The sequence below is a fragment of the Corvus kubaryi genome, unplaced genomic scaffold, assembly GCF_017639235.1.
Source record: "Corvus kubaryi isolate FWS band 111438036 unplaced genomic scaffold, C.kubaryi_AGA036_p1.0 37387, whole genome shotgun sequence".
Classification (NCBI taxonomy): domain Eukaryota; kingdom Metazoa; phylum Chordata; class Aves; order Passeriformes; family Corvidae; genus Corvus; species Corvus kubaryi.
The window spans coordinates 13,017,480-13,041,918 of NW_024581129.1; the positions used below are offsets into that span (position 1 = coordinate 13,017,480).

A 24,439-nucleotide genomic window follows, 5' to 3' on the forward strand; every position below is an offset into this window, starting at 1 on the left:
GGAGGAGCCGGGGCCACCCTCGAACCCTCTCCGGTCTTGGCGGGGACGAAACGCGGGCGGGGCACGGCCCCTCCCGGCCGCCGTCGTGCTCCGTCCGCGCCAGCCAATGAGCGGTGGCCGTGGCCGTGCTTGAGGCCGCGCGGGGCGGAAGCGGAAGCGGCAGCCGCGGGTCCGGGGCGGGGCGGGGGCCGTAGGGCCCTGGGGCCGGAGCCAGAGCGATGCCGCTGCACCGGTTCCCGCCACGGCTCTGGGCCGCGATGCGGATGCGGGAGGGCATCTGCGCCCGGCTGCCGCAGCACTACCTGGCCTCGCTTCAGGACGACACGCCGCCCACCCCCGTGCACTGGCAGCCGCACGGCCTGCGCTACCGGCGGAACCCGCGCACCGGCGAGCGCGAGCGCGTGCAGGACGTGCCGGTGCCCGTGTACTTCCCGCCGGCCGCCAACGAGGGGCTCTGGGGCGGCGAGGGATGGATCCGCGGCTTCCGCTACGCGCGCAACGACAAGGTGAGCGCTGCGCCCTTCCCCGAGCCCGGGCCGGTGCCACCGGGGCCTGCTGGCAGCGGCCGCCGCCTCCCCCCGGGGCAGCCCCTGACGGCCGCGCCGTGCCCAGCTCTCCACCAGGCTGCCCAAGACGTGGAAGCCGCAGCTCTTCGAGCGGCAGTTCTACAGCGAGATCCTGGACGCCACGCTGACCATCACCGTCACCATGCGCACGCTCGACCTCATCGACGCCGCCTTCGGCTTCGACTTCTACATCCTCAAGGTACGGCCCGCGCCCGGCGGGGCTCCCGGCCAGGCAGGGCTGTGCCCACGGTGCGCCATGGGCGGGCAGGCAGGGCATCCTAGAATTCAGGCACAGAAAATCCCAAGTTGGAATAGGCCCCCAAGGATCATGGAGTCCAGCTCCTGGCCCTGCACAGACACCCCAACAACCCCACCCTGTGCCTGAGCATTGTCCAAATGCTCCTGGAGCTCTGGCAGCCTCGGGGCCGTGCCCATTCCCTGAGGAGCCTGGGCAGCGCCCAGCACCCGCTGGGGAAGAACCTTTCCCTGATATCCAACCTGACCCTGCCCTGGCCCAGCTCCAGCCGTTCCCTGGGTCCTGTCCCTGGCACAGGGAGCAGAGATCGGAGCTGCCCCTTGGCAGGAGCTGCAGCCCCTGCTGAGCTCTGCCCTCAGTCTCCCCTCCTCCAGGCTGAACAAGTGCTGCAGTTAATGTTTTAGCACAGCTCTAATGCTCCCAGCCTTTAATACCTTCTTGACTGGAGCCCTTGATATTCAAACTCAGACATGTGATCAGATTGTCTCCAGAACAAATCCGACAGACCCTTCCCCTTTCACAGTATGTGTCCTGGAGCCTCTGCTGTGTGTGGATAAACTGCCAGTGCTGTCAGTGTGCTGGGAGACTCCTGTGTTCCCTGGCAGCTGGTCCCTTGGTGTAGCTTAACTCCAGGCTCCCTTTCTCCAGACTCCCAAGGTTGACATGTGCTCCAAGCTCGGGATGGATTTGAAGCGGACGATGCTGCTGCGCCTGGCCCGGAGGGATCCTGAGCTGCATCCCAATGATCCAGCCAGGAGAGAGGCCATCTATGACAAGTACAAAGTGGGTTCCTGGCCTGCAGTCCCTGTCCTGGTGTTTGCTGCTTGGAGGGTCACCTGTCATTGGTGTTGGTGCTCCTGTGCTGAGGGATGAGGGTATGGGCAGAGAAAATATAGACATCATCAGGTTTTTCTTGTCTCTCTGTGGGCTGCTAATTTTTGTACTCATCATTTAGGGACACAAGAAGCAGTATTTTTGCTGTGACTGAGGCCAGTGAGAGGCTGCAATAAAAAACAGTAAGAATTTGTGCTCCCCCTGGAAGGAGGAGCCCAGAGTGCCCATGTGCTGTTCAGTTTTGTGCAGCTGGTGGTGGTTGCCAGCGTGGAAACACCACCAGCACCCACAGTCCGTGGAGTTGTGCTGAGAAACAGCCCCAGAACTACATAAAAGAACTGCAAGAGCAGACACAGCTGATCAGAGAGCAGGACCCCTGCTAAGGAGAAAGGAGAGAAGGGAAGTGGCCCTTGGGTGTTAGAAATGCGGGAACAGTGCTTTATGATTTGTCTGTAGTAATGCTCCCACTGGATCACATGTTTGTGTCCTGGGCATAGGGAGGATTTGCATCTTGGTCACCTGCAAAGACTGTGCTACCTTCTTTTTTTATCACAGGAATTTGTGATCCCAGAAGAAGAAGCTGAATGGGTTGGCTTGAGTTTGGAAGAAGCCATCGAAAAACAGAGGCTCCTGGAAAAAAAGGTGAGTTCCTGAGGCAGTGCTCAGCACTGAGGTGTTGTGGCTGCACATCCAGCTTCTTCAAAGGATGTGTTCACCCACGTGCTCCAGTACAGCTCTGATGGCAGGCAATGTGAGGAGGGAGGGAAAGGAAAAGGAAGGAAGGAAAGGGATCCTTGGGGGCTACTGATGGTTCTCATCTGCTCTCAGAACTGGGGAAGCTGCTGATTGTCCCACACAGGTGCCTGCCCTCTCTGAGGGAGGGTTACAGAGCTGAGCAGTAGCTGTGGCACAACAGGTTGCCTTGTTCAGCCCCTCAATAAAACCCAGTCACATCTTTCTCTGCCAGCAGTCCCTGGGCTCCCCACTGCACCTCCCCTTGTTGCTGCTCATGTTCACTCCCCTTTTAAGTGGTTTATCCTCTGCTTTGTTACAGGACCCTGTCCCACTCTTCAAGGTGTATGCTGAAGAGCTCGTCAGCCAGCTGAAAGAACAGCAACAGGCAGTGCAGAAGCAGTAGAAGGAGAGAAACCTTGGGAGCAAAAGCCTGCTGCAGATAAAGCAGTGGGGTTCAGGGGCTCTGCTGTCTGAGCCACGCTGGTGGGGAAGAGGCCACGTGAAAACCATGTTCCTGAAGTGTCATGACAGCCTAAATTCAGTGAGGACCTGTTCCTGTGGTCTGAGGAAAGAGTTTCTGTGCTGTGGCTCTGAGAGTTCTTGTCAGACTGACTCAGTGTAGAACTTCTGCCTGTAGGAGCAGTTGGCTGCTGTGGAGAGCCCACTTGTGATACAAAATACATATTTTGGTATTAAAAGCAGTAAGCTTTTCTCTGACACTTATCAGTGTGTTGTAGCAGGGACTGTGAGACACAGTGTAACTCAGATCAATGCCCGGCTTCATCCAGCAGAGGTGGTTGTGCCCCAAAAGTGTGACCCCGAACCTCTCAGCAGGTGGGGCTGAGCTCCCCAGCACAGCTCGATAACCCCTGGGTTACAGCCCTGTTTCTGTTGTAAGTTGGTGACTTTTAAATCTTCTGTTTTGTAAAAATGTAGCTGAAGTGGGTGTTGAAGCCTTTGCTGCTGTCTGGTGACAAGGGATTGCAAAGCACTTGCCATAATTACAGGCTGAGGAACAGCACTGGGAGTCCCTGGTGTTGTCTGGAAGCTTTGTGGTGGTGCAGTGAGTTTCTGGGTGGATCAAAATCAGCCTCACCCCCTTTCCCCTCAGCTCTGAGGTGAGGGACAAGCACAGAGCTTGCAGGCTGAACCTTGTGTGGGTTGTCTCTCTGGATCATTGCTTGCTCCTGGAAGAGACTTTTCCTTACCCCTGTCTTGGGCTTCCCTCTCTCTGCCCATCAGGGCAAGTGCACTGCCTTGGTTTGTGAGCTACAGGACTGATGAGAGAGAAACTGGGCTTGTAGAGCAGCATGTGGCTCATCCCCTCTGCACTGGAATGGAGCAGGACCACAGGGGAGTGGAGATTGCCAGTGCCTTGAATGTCTGGGGGAGAGGTGGTGCAGAGGCAATCACTGGGTGAGCACAGAGCCTCCACAGGGCTGTGCTGGGGGTTGGGTGAGGGAGGTGGTAGAGTTGAATATGATCCAAACAGCAGCATTTCATGAAAACCAGACTTCTCTGCTGCTCTTTAGGACAGAGATGGGGTTGGAGTCCTCATAAGTGGTATCTGAGCCCGCAGGGAGCCTGGCACAGGTTGGTAGGGCTGGTTGGGACTGCCAGATAGGGCTGTGCTGTTTTTGCAGGGGCACAGGGGGAACAGGCTGGGTGGCAGAAGCTGGGATGTTTCCAGCCTGCCTGTGTGTCCCATCCCCAGCAAGTCCAGGTTCTCAAGAGCAAACTGGCACAGAAGGTCATATTTGCCTAATTAATGACTGTGCAGCTAGGCCAGCACAATGACATTTGCTTATCTTCTCTCTCTGCTGCAACTGAGCTGAGTGGGAAGCTGCTGCCCAGCTCCTCGGGGACCCTGACACTCTGCCCTCGTTAGAGATAATTAGCTGGGACAAGCTCCTTGTTTGACAGCTCTGCTCATCATTAGGGCCAGCGCAGCTCATGCATTTTAATGCAGCTCCCAGCAAAGCTTCAGCCCGTGGCTCTGTCGTGGCCCCCCTCCACAGCTTTGCTGGAACGTGCCTGGCCTCCCGAGCCTGGCTGGCGCCTGCCTGGATCCTGCCCAGCCCCGTGGGGGTCCCCGGGTGCTTCAGAGCTCCTCGGTGCTGAAGGAGCTGTTGGGGGTGGCCAAGGGGACAGGGAGCAGCTGCTGCTCTGTCCCTGGGGTGGGAGGTTTTGGTTCTGTGGAACTGAGGCTCTGGTTGTGTGGCCTCTCTCTGCCAAAACCGCCTGGCCTGGACCCTGAGTGGTCTCCAGAGCTGCTCATTGGGCATCTGCAGGATGTGCTGCCTTGGGAGGGCTTGGTGGGTGACAAGGGGTAGCAGGAGCTTTTTGGGGAGAGCTCCTGACCCGCCGGGGGTGAGGGTTCAAAGGGGGGCACTGCATGAGCACAGCTGGAGCTGCAGGAGGTTCTCTGGGGGAATCTATTTGGGATATGGTGAATCCTGGCTTTCTCTCATCCTGCCTTTCCTGAGAAACCTTCCCCTTGCTCCTTTCCTTAATACCCATGTTGGATGTGGCCCAAAAATGTGCTCTCATGGATTACTCTGCTGCCTTGAGGGAAGCTGGAAACTGTGGACCAGGAGTGCTGCAGCCTCAGGGGAAGCAAAGCTGGAGCACACAGAGCTGCTGGGCACAGTACCAAATGTCTCGAGGTGGGGAGGGAACACCTGTGCAGCATTTGAGGTAGTTCAGGCTACAACCCCCCCTGCCAGGTTACCTCGAGGAGGTGGAGGAATAGCTCAGGCCCAGTGTTAGACCTGTCCTGCTTGTACGGCACTGGCTGCAGCTGGAGAGTTTGGTGCTGCTTGAGGGATGGTTTTTCCCTGTCTAGGTGGGCTCAGTCTGACAAATAATGGTTCCTTTGCTGCCCTGACAGGGGGGATCAGAGGATCTGGTAGTTTGCCATGACAGCATGTTCCCAGGAAGCCACAAACGCCACAAACCCACGGGTGCAAGTAGGGTGCTGTCAGCCTGAAGTTGAAAACCCACCCCTGAACAGGGGAAGGGCCTGGCTACCAAGCACAGTTCAGACCGCAGCACTGCCTCAGGCTTCTGCAAAGGTCACCAGCCTCCTGCTCCTGGCCCAGAGCCAGGCACAGGCACATGGAGCATTGAGAGGATCCAACACCAGGCTGGCAGCTGGCAAGGATGTGACAGCCCCCAACAAACTGCCAGAGAGCCCTGCCCAGGGTCACCTTGGATCTGGCAGTGTTAGGCCAGGCTGGGATAGCAGTGCTTGGAAGTGGGAATGGTGAAAAATTCTCAAGACAGCAGTGGAAGGAAGGTGAATGAGAGGCTGGGAGAGGCAAGTGTGCTGTATCAACCAGCAGCACTGGGAAGTGAGAAGGTCAATCCAGGACTGAGGGATTCCTGTTTAATTAATTCCTCAGGTAACAAAAACATGCCACTCTCTTTCACAGTCCCAGCAAGCCACAGATATGGAACTGCCCCTTGGAACATGAAATTTGGGCCCATGTTCTGGTTGTGGAGGGGGCGTGGTAGGGAATCATCCCCAAATCCAACACTGAAAAACAATAAAGCAGAGAAAAATGTTAACTGGGGAAAGCATCCAAGCTGGAAAGGCCTTGGGTGGTATGGCTGGACTAATCCTGCTGTTTGGGACTTGGTGGTTCTGAATTCTGGTGTTTGCTGGTATCTGGAAGCAATGTTTGAATTTTGCCTGTCTCACTTGTGATTCCCAGCAAGTTGCAGTCACTGATCCAAAAACCAGCTTGAGATTAAGGCTCTGCTTCTCAACAAATGTTTTCTTACCTGTTTACCTTCATGAATTAAACAGCATTTTCCTTGTAAATTCCTAACAAACCCCTCTGTATTCAAACAAAAGGGGTATTTGGGGAGCAATAGCAAAAGCAGCATGTCCTTTCCTGCTGGTCTTATAGGTGTAGGCCTGTCTTTCCCTCCTGGCTTGGAGCCTCTTGGTTTGGAATCACTGTTCCAAAGGGATGTGACTTTTAGGAGTTCTGTGAATCAGTCCAAACCTGGTGTCAGCACAGGTAGAAATGTAGCCTGAAAGTCATCCCCCATCCTATGGCATTAATCAAGGAGACATGAGATTTACAAACTCACTTGGACAATTTCAGCAAATCCTTTCAAATATCACTGCAGTGTTTGTTTTGAGATCCAGAGGACACCATTCCTTCCAGACAGCTGGTCTGGGATGCTCAGGCTGTTGAAGCTGGGAGTATGTGCTGTGCTCACCCCCACAGCTTTGCTCTCTCCCTGGAATTTGCTCTGGGGATGAGGAAATGGCAGCAAAGATCCTGGTGGTTCTGCCTGTGAGTGACAAATCATTCTGGATTTTGGGGATCAAGATGGAGCCAGGCTTGTTGCAGAGGGAAGGACAGGAGACCATGGGTAGTGATGGCAGAAACACTGGCTGGACTTAAGGAAAAACTTCCACAGGAGGGTGGTGCAGTCCTAGGACAGGGTGAGGCCTTGCAGCCAGCCCTGCTCGGAGCAGGAGCTTGGCCTGAGACCTCCAGAGGTCCTCCCAACCTCACTGTTCTGTGCTGCAGCTTCTGTGCTGCAGTTCCCCCCTGCAAAGCAGCCGGCAGGGAGGGGGGTGAGTGGTGGTCTGAGGAAGAGCAGCTCCCAGGTGCTGGCGGGAGGGGAAAGGCAGGAGGGGAGGGACTCCAGTAGCTCTGTTCCCTCCCTCCTCTGGGGTATGGACAGTCACCCTCCCGCCTGAGCTCCTTCTGCGGCCACGTGCTGTGCTCTCTCCTCTCCCACCTGCCCAAGCAATTCTAGTGTGCCAAAGCATCACCTCCAGGAGAGGTGGCTGCAGGCAGGGAGGGCAGGGTGGAGTGGTTGGCCACATGCTGGATCACCTGGAGCCCAGGGAAGAGGAGCAGCAGACAACGACCTGGCTCTGTGAGAGCATCCCTGGGGCTGCCCTGGGGCTGTCAGCCTCAGGTGCTGGCTGGCCATGGCCAGCAGACGGCCCTGGTGGCTCTCCATGAGTGACTGCTGGCTTTTCCAGCCCTGCTGGTTCCTGACACACTGCTCATCTTGGCCAGCTGCCCCAGGCCTGGAGGGGATGACGTGGGACGTGGCATGGCCAGTAGTGTCAGGGCAGAGCTGGTGGCCTGATGGTGGCCAAGGTCTTGGGGGACAGCCAGGTGAGACCAGTCTGCAGCCAGGCAAGGTCTGATTGAGCCTGAGTGGAGAGGGACATGGGGGTTTAGTTTTTATAGTCAGGAGTCATAAGAAAGAAAGAAAAAAAAACCTAATAAAATCTACATACGCAAATGAATTGCCAAAATCTCCCTGCCATGCTCCTGCCACCATCTCTCCTGCAGCCAGGGGCGGAGCTGGCCTGGGGACACTGGACATGGGAAGATGGACACACGGAGCAGGGACAGGTAGGTGGAATTCCCTCCATTCCCTGCTCCTGCCACATGCTGTGGGCTCAGGTTGGGCTCCTTGGCTGCAGGAGGAAGAGCTGAGAGGGGTGGCCATGCCAGCTCTGGACTGGCCACAGAGGCCTTTGCCTGGCTGGACTCTGCTGCTCTGTGCATCCATTGCACACATTTTCCAGGCAGCCATTGCCATGGTAACACTGGAAATGGTGCTGGTTCAGGCCAGCCAGAGCATTCAAACACAGAAAATGGCATTTCTGAGATGGGAGCAGGGCTCTGCTCACAGGCCTTCTGGGTACCCAGGGATGTGAGAAGGTCCTTGTGCCCTGGTGCCCCCAGGGATGTGTCCCCCGAGCAGAGCTGAAATGAAGTGGAGGGAGCAAACAGGGTGGGACATGCTAGGGGAAAGGGGGAAAGGGAGCAGTGGGAAGGGGATTTCCCTGGCAGTGCTCCAGGCACGGATGGAGCCAGGATTTTTGTGCTTCAGCCAGGTATTTATTCCCATGGAGACTACTCACACATTCCAAGACATTTTAATTTCCTTGACAGCCCTTTAAACTCCTTGACAGACCCCTCCTGCATGTGTTGTGAGAGCCGGGTGGCCTTTCCCAGCTGAGTCTCACCCGCTCAGCAGGATGTGAGGTGACTCTGCCTCCACAGCCCATCACTGTCTGTGCCTGCTCGTTTTATTCCTTAGGATGCTGTCCCTTGACTTTTGAGGCTGGTCGAGGACCTGAGTTTGGTTAGATCCTTCCCCATAAAAGCCATGTATGGATTTGGAAGGTTTCAAGGGGTGGAAAGTCTTTACTCCTAACTTTAAGCTGCCTTGCTCCAGCTCTGGGAACGGAGCCTTGTCATGCTCTGCACCCAGTGCAGGACTTTGCCGTACGTGGGATTTTCTCTTTTTTCTCACACTTTATCCTCTCGGTCTATTGAGCTTCAAGTCTTGCTGCAAGGCTTTTCCTCTAGAAATCATTAGCTGTTGCTTTTTCTTTTCACAGCAGTTCTCTACTCTTTTAAAGGGTGGGACCTGTGTGCCAGCACCAAAAATGGAGGGAAATCTCCCTGGATGCAGGCACTAGGCTAGTGGGTTTCCATCCGGCTAGATGGTCCTGGGATGTGCAGAGTTTAAAGCACTGTGGAAATCTCTCATACCCAGACCTGCCTGTTGTGCTGAGCTCCCTTCTCTTCTTTGAATGCTGTGTCACCTTTTATTGTTTGTTTTTTCCCTGTCTTCTGCATGATCTGCTGAAGAACAAGGTGAATTAAGGCCTTTGTAGGGCTCCTTGTTGGAGGGGCTTGTGGAGCCACTCTCTGCAGTGAGGAGCAAGGCAGTGGGTCCTCTGTGAAGGGACCAGCAGAGAAGAGGGTGGAAGGTGACAAGACCCTGGCAAGGGAGCTGGCAGTGGGTGTGTGTGGCTGAAGCCGTGATGGCGTGTGGCTAAAGCTGCTGGCTCAGAGCCCGTGAGCCGGGAGTTACCATGGGAACTGCTGGAGGATGCTCGGAGGGCAGCGCGGGCTCTGCCGCCACGGCCCCGAGCGCAGGTGGGAGCGGGGACCTGCAGGTATCCGGGGAGGAACCAACTCGTCCTCAGTGCCGAGGGAGCGATCCCCACTCAGCCAAGCCCCAGAGCACTGCACAGAAACGCCGCCTTTAACAGACAGAAAGCACAAGTAAGAGAGCAGCCCCCGGCAGGACCAGAGCGCGGCGGGACCCGCAGCCTCCGAGCTGTGCCGAGAGTCCCAGCCTGAGTCCCAAACCTGTCCCCCGTGCCCAGCAGAGCCCGGAGCAGCCAGCTGCTGGCCCAGAGCACAGCGCTGTGACACCGTCCTTAGTGTGGCTGCATGGTGTGGACCCACTCGCTGCACTGGGGGATGCAGTGCTCGGCTGGATCGGGGCTGCAATATTTGTTTGAGCTGAGCCTTCCCGGCCACCCTGAGCCGGCTGCTGATGAGCTTGGGCGGGGAGAGCCCACCCTTGGTGCCTCCCTTTGCTTGACCTGGCCCCAGGTGGGCTCTTTGCCCAGCACTGAGACCAGCTGTTATGGCAGCAGCTGCCCCAGGCACCAGCCAGCCCCTTTCCCCAGGCTGCTCCACTTCTCTGGAAGCCTTTGGTGACCACATTGTCCCCAGCCCTTTGCACGCCCATGGGAGCTTTACTGTGGGCATCGTTCACTGCTGCTGCTGCTCCCAGGAGACAGGCTTCCCTTCACAATCATCCCAGTTCCCAGATGGAGGGTATTTAATCAGGTGCCCACAAAGCCCATCTCCAGGAGTGTCTCTGCCAACTCACTGGTGCTGCTGTCAGGGTCAGTGACCTGCCCCTTCCAGGCTCTCCCTGTGACATGTGAAAAGGAAAGTTATTATCACATCTGCCAGGCTCCAGACAACTCTTTCTGTCAGTGGGTAGGTAGGATCTGTCTGAGGATCAGCTAGTTCACCCCCAGTTCCTTCAAAAGCCCTGGACACACCTGCTGCCCCATGGCTCCTTTCTCCTCTCTTCTCGGCTGGGTTCATGTTGCCATCTGCAGTCACCTTTGTCTCCTCTCTGCTCCCCAGGGTGGGAATCTCCAAGTTCTTCCAACAAAATAATGAGCTTGGGCAGAGTCTCCTACTGCTCCTCCTGCAGCTGCCCTGAAGCCACTCTCTGGATGGCTCTGAGGAGGAAACGGGAAGATGACCTCGGCTTCCTTTCCCTCAAGCCCACCCTGTTCATCTCTTGCCTTGCTGTCCATTTTCTCCTGGTCTCTTCAGGCTTTAGATTCTCCCTAAGACCCTTTCCCCCAATTTTCCTGGAACTGATGTTTGGTGCCAGTAATGACCCATGGGAACAGAAGCACACTGCAGGTCCCATGCTGGTGTTCCTGCCAGCAGGGCTGGGCTGGGCTGTTTGCTGTTCTCTGCCTGCCACATCCATCCCTGGACCATGAGGATGGAGCCAGGACCACATTCCCACCTGCAGGACCCACTCAGCTGTGAGCATGAACCCATGTCCACATCACAGGTCTGGTGTCCAGCCCTGTGCTCTGTCCATCATCATTAACACCCTCCAGAGGAACAGGAGGCTCTGGGCCTCGCAGACCTGGCTCGGAGCAGCTTGGCTGGAAGGCAGGAAGCATCCTGGGCTGTGGGGATGAGCATGGCCACTTCCCCATTCCAGCCAGCACCATGAATCCAGGAAAAGGGATGGCTGATCGAGGCACTGCCAGCTCCCTGGTAGAAAACCCCAGTGCTGTGAACAGGAATCATAAACGGCAGCAGTGGGGAAGGAGGGAAGAGGCCATGGAGGACTGTTTGGCCCCATCCTGGCTCTTGGGATGAACGAGTGTGGAATCCCTGTAGGAAACAGAAGAAGTGACTGGTAGGGCATCGTGCATCTGCACCCAGCGCCGCTCCTCAGAGGAGGAGGATGGTGAGGGTTGACGGTGATGAGCCGTGATGGTGCAGGAAAGCCTTGGCACCAAGGCATTGTGCAGCGGGAGCGATGGGAAAGGCTGGCCAGGGGAGGCACCGCTTTCTGCAACAGCCTTCAAAGAGTTTCCTTAAGTGATGCTGCTCTTCAGGGCTTCCTCCTCCAAGAAAAAAAAAGTAGGGAAAAAAGGAGATGAGGAAGAGCAATCTCTGGGTGTGGGATGAAAGCAGCCTGTCTTGACTATTTACCTAGCAATTATAAATAAATCGGTGGTGCCTAACGGGGCCGGTTGCCATAGTGACGATGGGATGGAAGGACCAGCATTTGGTCCTGGCTGCAGCCAATCAGGCTGGGAAGCCCAAGCTGCAATATAAAGTAAAGATTCCCATCTTCCAGCCACGCACTTGCCAAGAAAGGGAAATAGGTTCAAGAGTCTGGGGAAAAAAGTGCTGCGGCCGGCGGCAAGCAGGGCGGCTGCTCCCGTCATGGCGGACTGCGAACGCCCGGGCAGGTGAGAATCCCAACTCTCCCCATCTCCCGCTTATTGTTCTCCCGCGCCGCGGTCCCTCCGCCGCCCCACCCCACCCACGCCGCCGCCCCGACCCCCTCGCCCCGGCACCCACAATGAAACCCTCCTTTGGGCAGGAGACAAAGAGAGGCGGGTGGAGAAAGGCTCCACCATTCTCCCCAAATTGCCATCGTAGGCCTTTCAAATCAAATTTCGCAAAGCAGCTTCATCAAAGGCCCCCAGCTGAGAGGCACGAGCCCCATATTCCTGCCCCCCCGGCAGGTCTGGGGTGGTGCGGTGATCCCATACAAAGTCGGCACTGCTCCAGAAGTGTCTTTGCAAAAAAAAAAAAAAAAAAAGAAAAAAGGGGGAAAAAAAAGGGGGGGGATATGGAGATAAAAAACGCAAGCGAGAAAGAACGGCGCCTAAATTGCTCATCGTCTCCCCATCTCATTACTGGCGACTTCTGAGGACGGATATTTCCAAAGGCTGCAATGAAAGACTTGTGAATGGAGCCCCCCCGGATGAGATCAAAGCCCGAGGCTGGGACGCCAGGGTGTGCCGGAGGAGGGGGCGAGGGCCAGCGGCACCGCAGGATGCTGGGGGGAGCCTTCCTCCCCTGCTGCCGCTGCCCTCCATGTTTCCCAGTGCCGCTGCCGCCGCTGCCTGACCCATCTTGCAATGGAGACCAGGGACAGCGGCCAGATCCCAACGGCTGGATCCGAGACGAGCAAACTCCATTGGCTCACAGTTCGGCAACTCTCCCAAAATTCATGGTTAATAAAGGAGCTTATTCCGTCTGGGACCTCTCCAGACACCTCAAATTGCAGATGAGCGGGTGGCTTCCCCACCGCTGGAGCCCGCTCCTTGGGTCTCTTCTCTCCTCACACCGCAGCATCGCCAGCCTGGTGAGCCACCAGCAGAAGGGCCGAGGACAAAGGCAGGAGGACAGAAGTTGTGCCACTTTCCCTTCCCGCCGGCTCCCTTCAAACACGGGCTGCTTTCTTCTGCTCAGCGATAAATTTGGCTCCGGGCGACGTTCCCACCACCGGCACCACCGGCAGACGGGCGCCCCATCAGCGGCACAGAGAGCAAACTCACAGATGGTAAAATAAGAGAGTCGTGTAGGGTTCAAAGAGACCTTCTATGTCAATTGTTATATTATTAGGTAAACTCCAAGAAGAAAATCTTTTAATCCACTGTGGCTAATCCAGTCCACTTTTGTTGGCCAGGACATATTCAGCATCAACAAAAGGCTCTGGCCGACGGACACCGGCATACATAATGTATTGATAACTGCGGGAGCCGGCTCGGCGGCAGAAAGAGCCACTGCTCAGGCCGGCAGTGGGGGCCGGCAGGAGGATTTGTCTGACTTTTATCAGTTTTATTTTCATTTCAAAGAACGCGGCTGATATTTGCACTGCACTGCTCACCAGGGGAGCACAAAGAGGGCAGGGATGTTCCCAGCTCCGGCCAGCCCCGAAAACCCGCCGGGATCCTGCCAGGACCTCAGTGGGACCCTCACCCCTCACTGCCTCTCCAGGACAGTGGTGGCACAGAGGGCTGCAAGGTCAGGTTCGTTCCGGGCCTGGTTTTGGGGTGGTGGTTCCCACGGGGACTTGGCAGCTGGGGTGGCTCCCCTTAAATTAGCCATGCCCTGGGATTTACCCTGGGAAGGTGCTGTTGCCCTGGGATGGGGGAATCACCTTCCTCTAAGGACATGGGATACAACTGATGCAGGAATAGAAGTGTCCACGCTGTGAAGAGCCAGCGCCGCTGGGGAGGAGAAGTGGAGATCACACCTGGACTCACTTTGTCTTCCCAACACAGCACAGCAGAGACCAGAGCCAAGGAACCTGGAAAGGAAATAAAACCAGCGGCAGCGAAGGGCAGGTGGGACATGAGTGGGGACAGTGTGGCCACAGCCCGGCTAGTGTGAGTGTTTGGGCAGGAGGAGGTGGGAACTGGTGGGAATGAGCTGAGAGGGGTTGAGGTGGCAGCTGCCGATGCTGGAGATGAGCAGGGCACACCAACCACCCACCCCCTCCAGGCACTGGGTATGGCCTGTCCTGAGCTGAACTGTCCCCTGAGGCAGTTCTGGGTGAGGGTCCACACCTGGTCCACAGCAGGACAGGAGGGCATGGATGGCCAAGCTGGGTCCACAGGGATTGAAAACAGCTGTGAGCTACGTGGCTGGACAGGCATTGGTGGCCATGGGATGAGGATGGGGCTGAGCCAGCAAAGAACTCTGCACAGCAAGGAACTGGGGTCTCTGGTGGGTGTGACCTCACTCAGGAACCCACGGGCCTTGCAGGATCCACTTAAATCCAAAATGTCCTTATTTCTGCTGCAGGTAGCTCAGTGCCACCCAAGGCCAGTGGCTCATGTGTAGCCATGAGGATCTTCAGTAAGAGCATGGAAAGGAAACAGCAATGGAGAAACTAAAAGGACTCACTTCAAAGAGCCCAGAGGCCTTGCCCAGGGTTTTGTCCTCATGACAAAGGACAGCAGAGGAGTCCCTCTTCTGAGGGTGGGGGACTCACTGCACCCCCAGATGCCCTCTGAGGTGGGCACGGGCATTCATCCATCGGGATAGTGCTTACAAGGCACAGACAGGCACAAGTGACCCAGGGAGGAAACAGCCTCAGAGGGATTTGGTTGTTACTGCAAGCCCCAGGTTGAGCCATTCTGTTCTTGCTGCACTCACAGATACTGGGAATCCTCCAGAACTACAGTCCCCCTCCAGTGGGGGTAAAATGGCCAATGCTAGAAGCTTCTGCAGGGAATGGATGCACAACCAGTGAGTAAGTGGAAAGCTGTGAGTTACCAGCCCTGGACAGTCCATCCTGAGATCCACCAAGGGATCCAAGGGACAGGAGTCAGGGATGTGGATGCCACCCTGAAGCAGAGGCTCTTCGGAAGGCTGAAGCACAGTGGGGGCTCACTAAGCCTCGCTGCCCAACGCAGACAGTTGCTCTGATCATCACCAAGGCATTCCCAAAACTCCCAACTGCTCCACATGGTCCATCCAGAGGTCTGCCCAGCACAGAAGCTGCCAGGCCAGACTGACACATGAAGAGCACAAACCACCTGGGAGACAGAGGATGAGAATTCAGGCTGAATCATTCATTTCCATCAGGCAGAATTTTCATGGCAGGGGTCTCTGAGCAGCTGTTGAATGCGAGACTAAGGTAAATAGGCTGAGCTAAACATGTTCAGCATTGGAGACCTAGAAATACCCCTCTGTTGGGAACAGCAAGACCTGGACCTCCTGGGCAGACACCTCTGCTCCGTGTCCCACTGCAGGACAAAGCTCAGGTGCACTGGGATGACTTCTGGCATTGACTGGTGTCTCGTGGGACATCGCCCACAAGGTGGTCACCCAAGACCATGGGCACTCACCTCACAGCCCTGGGAGAGTCACAGAAGTGTGGGAAGAGGAACCAAAGTCCATGTCAAGCTCCTCTGTGAAACATGTTCTCCATGACATGGCCTTGGCACACTGGGGAAGATGCTGCCAACAGGAAGAGTCTAAGCCCAAGGTCTGGACAAGATTTGGAACTGTACATCTGCTTCCAGATGTGCTTTCTCATGTTTTGAGCCACTGTAACTATAAAGGATCAGGATGAAAGACAATACGAGGCTGGATTTGCTCACATTTGCCAGCTGTGGGTTCTCTGGATGCTGGTCGCTGTGCCAGCCAGCATGTGTCCAGGGAAGGGCTGCTGACAGGAGATGCACTGGTAAGAGAATGCCCAGCAGGATAATCAAAGCAGGAGTCTATTCTCTGGGGGAGCACCAGGGGAGCCCTGGGGCGAGATGGCCAAGGCTGCAGGGGTCTGGCTGCTGGCAGCTCTCCCGTGGCGGAGAGGAGCTGCACAGGCTGAAGGGCACAGCATGAGCACGAGTGGTGTGAGATGGTTGGACATGAGATGGTTGGACACCAGATGGTGTCTCCAGCCCTGCAGAGCAGGGGAGTGACAGGAGCCTCCCTGTCCTGATGGGGAAAGGGGACAAAGGGCTGGGAAGCCGCTTCTATGGAAGGCAGCCCAAGGCTTGGTGTCTGGAGGAGATGGGGCACTCAAAGCTGCCTGGCCTGATGCTCACATGTCCAGGGAGCAGCTCTTGTAATCTGTTCCCCAGGGAAGTGGGATTCCATGGTGTGGCAATTTGATGTTCATGATCACAATTCCGTGACTCCCCCTGCTCCCAGACTTTCTGTGCTGGAGAGGCCTTGGCTCTGCTGTGGTTCACCTGCCTGGCACAGGAAGGGAAGATTTTAGGAGAGAGGCAGAGAGTTGCCAAGTGGTGAGCATGGGTTATGGGCCCAGAAGCTCTGGCAGAAGGGGACAGGGAATCCCATGGCTGACAACCAGTGCCAGAGCAGGTTTGCCTTTGCTGTGGAGCAAGTCTTGGATCCCTTCAAATACAGAGACCCCCCACTTCTCTGAGCTGCCTCCCACAGTGAATGATTTTGTGAGCAATTTCTTGAGTTTTCTGTCAGGATGAGACCAACACTCTCCATATCTGTTCACCTCATGCTGGAAAACCTTGAGATGAGTCAATGCCAAGATGACCTCCTGGGCTGGGCTTGTGCTAGGGCAGTTAAAGCTGCAGAAGAGTTTGGAGACTCTCCGCTAAGTGTGTGGATAAATGGCTCCCACTGAGCAGCCCCAGCTCATCAGCCAGGACTTTTCCCTGCAGGAGGAAGCAGGTCGGCCCCATTTTGGCACGTCCAGCATTTTGGCTGGTCAGGGCCTCAGCTGATGTCCATCAGTGCTGAGCCTTTCCTGGCACTGTCCCACTCACTCCCACCATGGAGGAGGAACCATGCAGGGAAACCTCCTATGACCCTCGGGCAGGTCACTGGGGGTGGAAGGGCTCCAGGATATGCCCGTGCTCAGCCCTGGCCACCTTCACTGGGTGCTGGTGACACATCAGTGTGGGGGTCCCATCCCCCAGCTCGGCCAGGAGGGGTGGCTCTTGCTGGGGAGGGGGCACAGGACAGTTGCTCCGAGGAAGGGCCATCTCACAGGGAAGATGGCAAAGGTGGGCAACCCCACCTGCAGCTGGGGATTTTCAAGGTGCTGCTGGGAAGCAGGAGGTTGGAAAGGGGTGGTGGAGGCTGGAGTCTCAGTGTGGGTAGAGAGAGATCCCAGAGGGCCTGTGGCTATCTTACCAGAGAGCTGAAAGTGCAGAGGCTCTCAGAAGTGCCCTGCCAGGACTGGGGGTGCCCGAGCTGGGGCTGGCCAGTCCCCCTGGCCCAGAATACACCTGGTCCTGCAGCACACAGAAGGGCCCAGCAAGGGCTCTGGCTGGCAGACCGTGACCTCCTGCCAGCACAGCTGTCCTGCCTGACACGGGCAGCCACCAGGAGCCCGCTACTAGGAATTAGCTGCCAGTGGCAATTAGCTTCTGGCTGCTGGGATCACTCAGAGGAGCATTTGGGGCATCTAATGCCCTGTCTGAGGCGCTTGAGGCTGAGAGAATCATTCTGCAGGAGAATTGGGGGGTGAAAATGCCGTGGGGCTTCCCTCAGCAGTGCCCAATGTGATCATAGGGATCCCCTGCCCAGGAGTAGCTGGGGCTTGGACCTCAGCAAACCAGCCACAGCCTCAGCTGCTGTTGTCACTTCATGGGCTCGGAGCTCTCCTGATGAAGGACAATGGCAAGCTGGGACCTAAACTGTACCTGTCAGGCAGAGTGCAGAGGTAAAATGATTTCTAGAGCTTGCCTTGGATGCATGAGTGTTTCTGAGATGTCCTCACAAGCCTCCCTACACCCAGCAAAGCCGACCATAAACCCGTGGGCCACTAGGTGGACTCACAATAAACCAAAATTGCGGGATTGAGAGTTCCCTGACCATCTTCCTCATGTCCTGGGAAAGCCTTGTCAAAGCAGAGGCACCGTCAGCGAGACTCATCCCAGGAGAGAACAGAGAAACAGCAGCGTGTGTCCAGCTGGCTGCTGCCTGGTCACCAGAGGTGGAAAATTAGCCAAAACATAGTCTACAGGCCTTACTTGTCACAAAATTTTTGCCAGCTCCCTGGGAGAGCTGACCCTCCAGGAGGAGTGAGCCAGGAACGTGGGGACCAGCTCTTCAAGCTGCACTGCTGATGGAGATCATACCCAAAGGGTCACACTGGAAACCTCGGGGCTGCAGGACAGACATCGAGGCACCGCCAAGTGCTGAGGTGGCTCTCACCAGCCAAGCTGGTGATCACAGTTAAGCCAGAAGATCTTGCCCAGCATCACAAAACAGATCTGCGAGAGCAGAGCAGCTGGTATTCCTGCACCAGCCTTCCCCCACCTTCCAGCAGCCCAGGTTGTGGTCACCGAGGGTTGGGTAAAGGAGACCCATCTTTCCTGGCAGAATCAAGCAGGTTGAATTACCACAGGCTGCTCTGGGATAACCCTGTTGCAGGAACCAGTGGCTTCCATGCAGCTGTTCCTCGTGCTCTTCTCATCCCATCCCGCCATGGAGACTCTGGAGCAGAGGGCGAGCCACGGCCTGGGCAGGTGGGTGGGCCCTGGCTCTGCAGTGGGGCTTGGAAACCAGGGACAGGGTTGTCCCCTGATACTGCTGCTCCCTCCTGCCCCAGCTCTGTAAGCTGGGACCATTTCAGCAGGGATAACCACTCCAGAGGCCCAGTGCTCAAGACAGGGCACACCGTGCTCCAGACATCTCCCTCTCATGGAGAGGCAAGATGTGAAGTGTGTCCTTCAGGACCATAGGAACAGGTTCCACTCCTATGAGTGGGGAGCACAGGGTGTCCCTGCCTGGCCCAGCTCCCCTGGGAACATCTCCTAGGTAAGGTGGTCCCAGCAGGGACAAGCTGACATCTCTTCTCTCTGCAGAGTGGCACTTCTGGGATGCGTGTGGACGGCATCCCACCCCTGGCACCCCAAGAGGAGCAGCGAGCCTGGTGGTCTGGAGCATGGAGAGGCAGGAGTGCAGGGCACAGGCCCGGGCTGGACCCCAAAGGTGGGTGCAGGAAGGCGTGTGGGGTGTCACTGAGGGGTGCTCACCTTCACCGGCTGGGGATGAAGAGCACTGGGCATTGGTGGTGCTGGCTGAGCTCCTGTGCCATTGCTTTGGGCAGAGAAGGTTGATCAAAACCAGGGGAGTTGTAGGGTCTGGGATGCAGCAGGGATCTCTCAGGGTCTTGGATGTAGCAGGGTCTCAGATCTAGCAGGGGTCTGTGAGGGTCTGTCAGATATGGGAACCTTTCCCCAAAAAGAGCACAAAGGCCAGGTGGGGAGGGTTGGGGGACACACCGAGGTCCTGGCATCCCTATCAGTTCATACACTTCTATGCCACAGCCCTGAGCTGAGATGGGAGCCCAGGGTTTAGCTGGGGTGGCTGGGACAGGAGTGAGAAGAGAAGCCCACGTGAACAAACTGGGCTTTGCCCAGCCAGCGCAGAGGAACATCAGCTGATATGGTCATTGGCTGTTACTGCAGTTATGGATGGCGCAAACCAAGCAGAGGAGAGTGGCCATGAGCTGCTGTGACTCTCCCTGGCTGGTTGGAATGGAGGAGAAGGAGTATGGGGAAAGCTTTGACCAAAACTCCAGTCCTGAGCCCAAAACATGAGGCTAGAGGTGGCTGATAGTCAGAAAGGAGCTGGGGATGGTCTAAGGGCTGGCGGTAGGAGGGTCACAGAAGTGTGGGAAGACAAATAAATGTCCATGTCAAGTTCCTCTGTGAGGAGAGTGCTGGGTGAGCAGCTCATCCAGAGCAGCTTCCCAAGGCACAGCACAAGCTTGTCTGTGATCTTTTTTTGGGGAAACATCAGGTTTGGGGGCTCTGTAATCCAGCGGGAAGGGCAAGCAGAGCTGGGGGAAAGAGGCTGATGCCAGGGCAGGCATGAAGAGAAACACCTGGAGAGGAAGGCAGAACAAACCCCTGGGAGAGCAGGCCAGGGTGCTGGGACACTGCAGGGGCTCAAGTTTACATACTGGGGCTTCCATCTGCCATTTGGGCATCTGCACCACTGTGAGCAAACACTGGCAGCTGCAAAAAACCAGTTCAGACAGCTGCCTTCGCTGGTCCAGACCCTCCTCCCCTTACATTCCTGAAAGGAGATCATCCTGGCTACTGTTCTTGTTATTTTTGATGTGAACAGTAAAGCTTTTGCCCTATCCACCTGCTCCAGGCCTGTACCCCAGCACAAAAAGGGGATCTGCAAGAAAGCATCCATGTGGGAACAGGAGTGAACTGGGAAACTGGGATGATTTTTCTGGAGGGGAAGGATCTGAGTGCCCAGAGCAGCCAAGCCCTGCAACGTTCCCTCTGCCTGGAACAGCAGGCTCCATCATGGGCTTTATGAAAGAGCAGGATCTGAGTGAAAAGGCATAAACTTGGTGTCCAAACAGTGCTTCATCCTTTTCACCCAGCATTAGAAGCAATGTGTTTGCCTCTTTGAGCTGGGGAATCCAAAGAAGGAGGCATACCCAGGCTGCCTGAGGGACCTGCACCTGCAGCTCCGTGGATGCTTTGGAGGGCTGACATGGCCAGGGTGGGCAGATATCTTTAGACCCTGCAAGAAGGGATGCTGTGATGGTTGAAATCAGCATCACTTACTTCCAGTTTTGCCCCCAGCCCTGGCATGGCTGTCTATGGATATCCTCGCTGCTCTCACTCAGATCTGCTCCATCCATCCCTCCTAGTGAGGCAGGAGCTCTCATCCAGCCCCCAGCCTGGACCTCCATGGCCACTTCTCTGCTTTGTTCTCCTGCCAGCCATATCCTGTGGCTCTGCTTGCTTGTCCCCTCAGTGGCAGTGCCACTGGGCTGTTGGTGCCTCATCCCAGCCAGGCTCTTTGGGATGCCCCAGGCTGCCAGCACCACAACACCAATGCTTTTATTTTGAATGCTAATACATTTTCTTCCTCCTGTTCTGTAAGCAGCATCTTTCCAGCAGTCCAAGAGAGAGCTGTCAGCCCCCTCTTGCACCCCAGGACATTATTTTCTTGGCAGTCCCTTCAGCCATCATTGGTCATGTAGTCAAACCCCAGGTCCTGCCTCAGCACTGAGGGTGCTGCAGGCCCGAAGTGGGAGGCAACCCATCCCTCTGAGCGAGCTGCCTTTTGCCTCTGTCGGTGGTCGGTGTAGGACCTCGTATCCAAGAGTATTTCTATCTATCCCCCAGTTCCAAAAAGGTTTTTGAATAAAAACACGGGGTTTCTGCATCGCTTACGACCTTGCAGGAGCCTTTTAAATGGCAGCCAAAGGTTGAACAGCACCATCTAGTGCGCTCCCTCCCGAATCCGCCGCGCCAGAGGGACGCCGGCTCACACCCACGCACATCCCTGCCGCTGGGAGGGAACGCGGGATGCTGACGGCCCACCAGCCATCACCTCTCAGCACCAGGTCAGCCCCACCTAGCTCTGGGGGAGTCAGCGAGTCGCTACAAAGAGGACAATTCATTCGCGAGGATTCCTGTCAGTGCTGAAGCTGATCCAAGCAGTTTCAGACTCTGCAGAAGGGATGTTGGAGAGCTTGCAGGTTCCAAGCCATCTTGGCAGGAGGGGAGGGTGCTACAGAAAATATCCCTTTGCAAGGAGGCTCTGGAATTGCACTGTACCAGTGCTGCCTGGATGCAGCACAGACTCTTCAGACCAAAGGCTGAGAGCGGTCCTTTTCTCCAGTGTTTGCTGTTTGTTTCTTCCAGGCAGAAAGGGATGTGTGCACTGGAAGATGGGAAGTGTCCAGAATCCTAGGTTCACATGGGGCCAGCCTCAGTGGCAGGGTGACACCAGGGGTGCACCAAAACACCACAGCCATCTCAGTGGTGGTAGTTTTGGTGTAAGGGGGATATTTGGGGTAAAAGGCAAAGCTACACGATCAGCTGATGAAGAAGGGAAAAATAACCAGGTTTGGTTCGTTGGTCTCAAAGACTTTGCAGTCTGATTCCTCCTGCACACAGCCAGGAATGCTCAGTTTGGTTTATCACCTGTTTGATGTCTTCAGATAAATCTGGAAGTGATTTTGGCCCCTGATAGAGTGCAGGGATCAGTCTTCTCATCATGAGCCACCTGAGGGGTAAAAGGCAGGGAAGGGGCTCCAGAGGGAGCCCATGGCTCCCTCAGCCCCAAGCATCCCTGCTAGAGGACCAGAAAATAATGAGGCACCCTGGGGGCTTGGCATTGACCTGTGGGAATTTGCCTCTTCTGGCCTATGAAGGGGCAGCTGCCCGGCTGCCTTGGCTGGAGCAGGGCAATGCTGGCTCTGCTTTCCCTGTGAGCACGCACAGAGTGATCCTGCACTGCTGGGAGAGACCTGCCAGCTGCTCTGGAGGCCCCCTGCCCCTCTGTGTGCCTGAGGGTGGGACAGGGGCTGGCTCCTCACTCCGGGCTGTGTTCCCTGAGCTGGGGGAATGCGCCAGGAGCTGGTGGGAGCAAGATGAGCCTCCAGCACTTCTCCCACCTCCCCAGGTCCAGCCCAACCCAAGGAGCAGTAAGGAAAGGTCAGGGAAGGATGGCAGCATGAGGGAAGGCATGTCAAGCCCCAGCACTTCAACCACCTGCATCCTGCTGCACCCAAACTCATCACCCACCACCTCAGGTTCTCCCTTGCATGGAGAAATCTTCTCTGGTTTCTCAAATTAACTCAGTTCAGGCCATGAATCTTGCTGGGCCTTTCTCTGGGAGATGAAAAACTCCCTAATACCTGATCATCTCTCACCCATGAAGTGGCTGAAGCGCTATAATGTAGCCGTCTCTGGGGCTCCTTTGAACTTGCCGGGGAGGCTGTGGGGCTTGGCTACACCCTGCAAAGCAGGGCTCACTTTCAACTCTCTTCCACCTTCTCCCAATTCCTCAGCCTCTTTTCCAAAACACAGATGCTGGAACCCTTCTGCTGTAGCACCCAGCCCCGTCTCAGCTGGACACCTCCCATGGGGAGCCTGCTGCTCCCACATTATCCCTCCTGCCTCCTAAACTCCCCCCGATCTGTCCTTGCCAGATCCTGAGTTTCCAGCAGAAGGGCCCTGTGTTCAGTGGACAGATCTTTTCACAGCTGCTTGCATTCAAGCACGTTTTATTTGCCAGGGACTCAGCTTGTGAAGTTTTCTACAGCTGTCTTGACCTCGTCCATGTCTCCTGCCCCTCTCATTTCCCTCGCCCCGGCGTTTTTCTCAGCAGGGCTTTTTAATCTATTTCTAGACCATTGATGGAAATACTGAATAGCACTGGGCTTCCCATCCAAGCCTGGACACCCACTGAGCGCGCTCCCATTCTGCAGGGATTCCCCATTGATGGCTGTCGGTTTGCCAGCTCCCAGCCCCTTTAAGGTGTCCCTCTTGATGTTGTATTGTGCTAATTTTTAATCAGAATAGTATATGGATTAAGTCACATGCCTGAACAGAGCCCAGGTCTATTATTTCTACACCATAACCTTTATCAGCCAAACTTGTAATCTCTTCAAAGGATGACATCAGAGTTTGACAAGAGCTATTTTCTTGAAACTAGGCTGATTGCATTAATTATATTCCCATCCTTTAATTCTTTACCAGCTGAATCCCACATCAGCCTTTCTATTATTACGCCTGAGATCCGTATTGCACTGCTACGTGAAAATCGGCTCCGAGCATCGTTCACATGAGAGAGTGCAAGGAGCCACATCATCCTGCCAGGCTCTGTGCTGGGGTGAGATGGGGAGTGTCACTGCCCATTGGGAGTTTCACAAAGCTGGAAAAAAAATGCTACATTTCCAAAAGTGTTCCCTAAATGCATTGAGGCAGGCAACTGTGGTAGCATAATCGCATAAGAAAGCAGAAACAGTGCCTGTTGGAAACCATTCTGAGTTATTTCTGATTTTCAGAGGATTTTCTAGCAGTTTGTTTGCATGTTCAGCTTTTGGGATGGTATCTAGGGTCTGCCTGGCTCAGAGTCTATCACTGCTTTCCAGGGAAGAAGCATGCTTTTGCACTTCCCTGTCACGCTACTCTCATTTGATCTCTGCATCTGGCAACCCACTTCTCCCTTCAGTGTCCTCCACCACTGCAGCCTCAGAGCTGGTGCTGAGGCCTCCCCGAGCCGGGACCTCCCTGCTCCCCATAACCAAACATCCCCGATTTGGGGAGTCTCCATGTGGTGTGACACATTCCAGTCCATGCAGTGCCACCTTTTGGACAGTCCGTGATTTCTCCCCGCGGCAGAGTTCCCCAGCGCAGAGAAGCAGGACATACATTGCAGGTTCCAAACCAGCTCTAGTTGTTGGCGGAGACCAGAGCAGCTGGTGGACCGGTGCCTCTGCATCCCCAGGCCCATGGTGCATGGTCCAAATGGGACAGAGCTCAAGTGTGCCGTGGTGTTCAACACGGACAGAGCTGTGGAGGATCGTGTTGTTTGAGGGTTGATACCTTTCCTGGGAAGAGCCCTTCGACGAAACCCTGGAGGTCTCCGAAGTCTCTCTGGGGCTGTCTCTGCCTGGGATGCTCAAGGGAGCTCTGCGGGCTCCCCTCATCCAGGGCCAGACGGAGCCCTGGAGACGCTGAGCGCTTGAGGTGTCCACCCAGCCGGGGCTCTCCGGGAAGCTCAGCCCGAAGCCTCGGCCATGTGCCGGAGCTGTCCGGGGAGCCGAGCCCGCACACTTGGAAACGTGCTGCGCTCCCCGGGGCTTGAGGCCTCCCCGAGCCGGGACCTCCGTGCTCCCCCGGGCCGGCCCTGCAGCGGGTGCGGGGCCTGCAGCCGCCCCGGGCCCCGCGTGCCGCCGCGCCGCCTCCCCGGGC

General features: G+C 56.1%; 1 protein-coding gene across 1 annotated transcript; it reads left to right on the top strand.

Annotated features, from left to right (window-relative positions):
* The first annotated feature begins 148 nt into the window (after positions 1-148).
* MRPL28 (mitochondrial ribosomal protein L28) lies at positions 149-3,108 on the top strand. The gene is made up of 5 exons (XM_042037193.1): positions 149-506; positions 613-765; positions 1,471-1,605; positions 2,212-2,298; positions 2,711-3,108. Exons 1-5 carry the CDS (start codon positions 219-221, stop codon positions 2,792-2,794), a joined length of 747 nt encoding a protein of 248 aa, XP_041893127.1. The 5' UTR covers positions 149-218; the 3' UTR covers positions 2,795-3,108.
* The last annotated feature ends 21,331 nt before the right edge of the window (positions 3,109-24,439 follow it).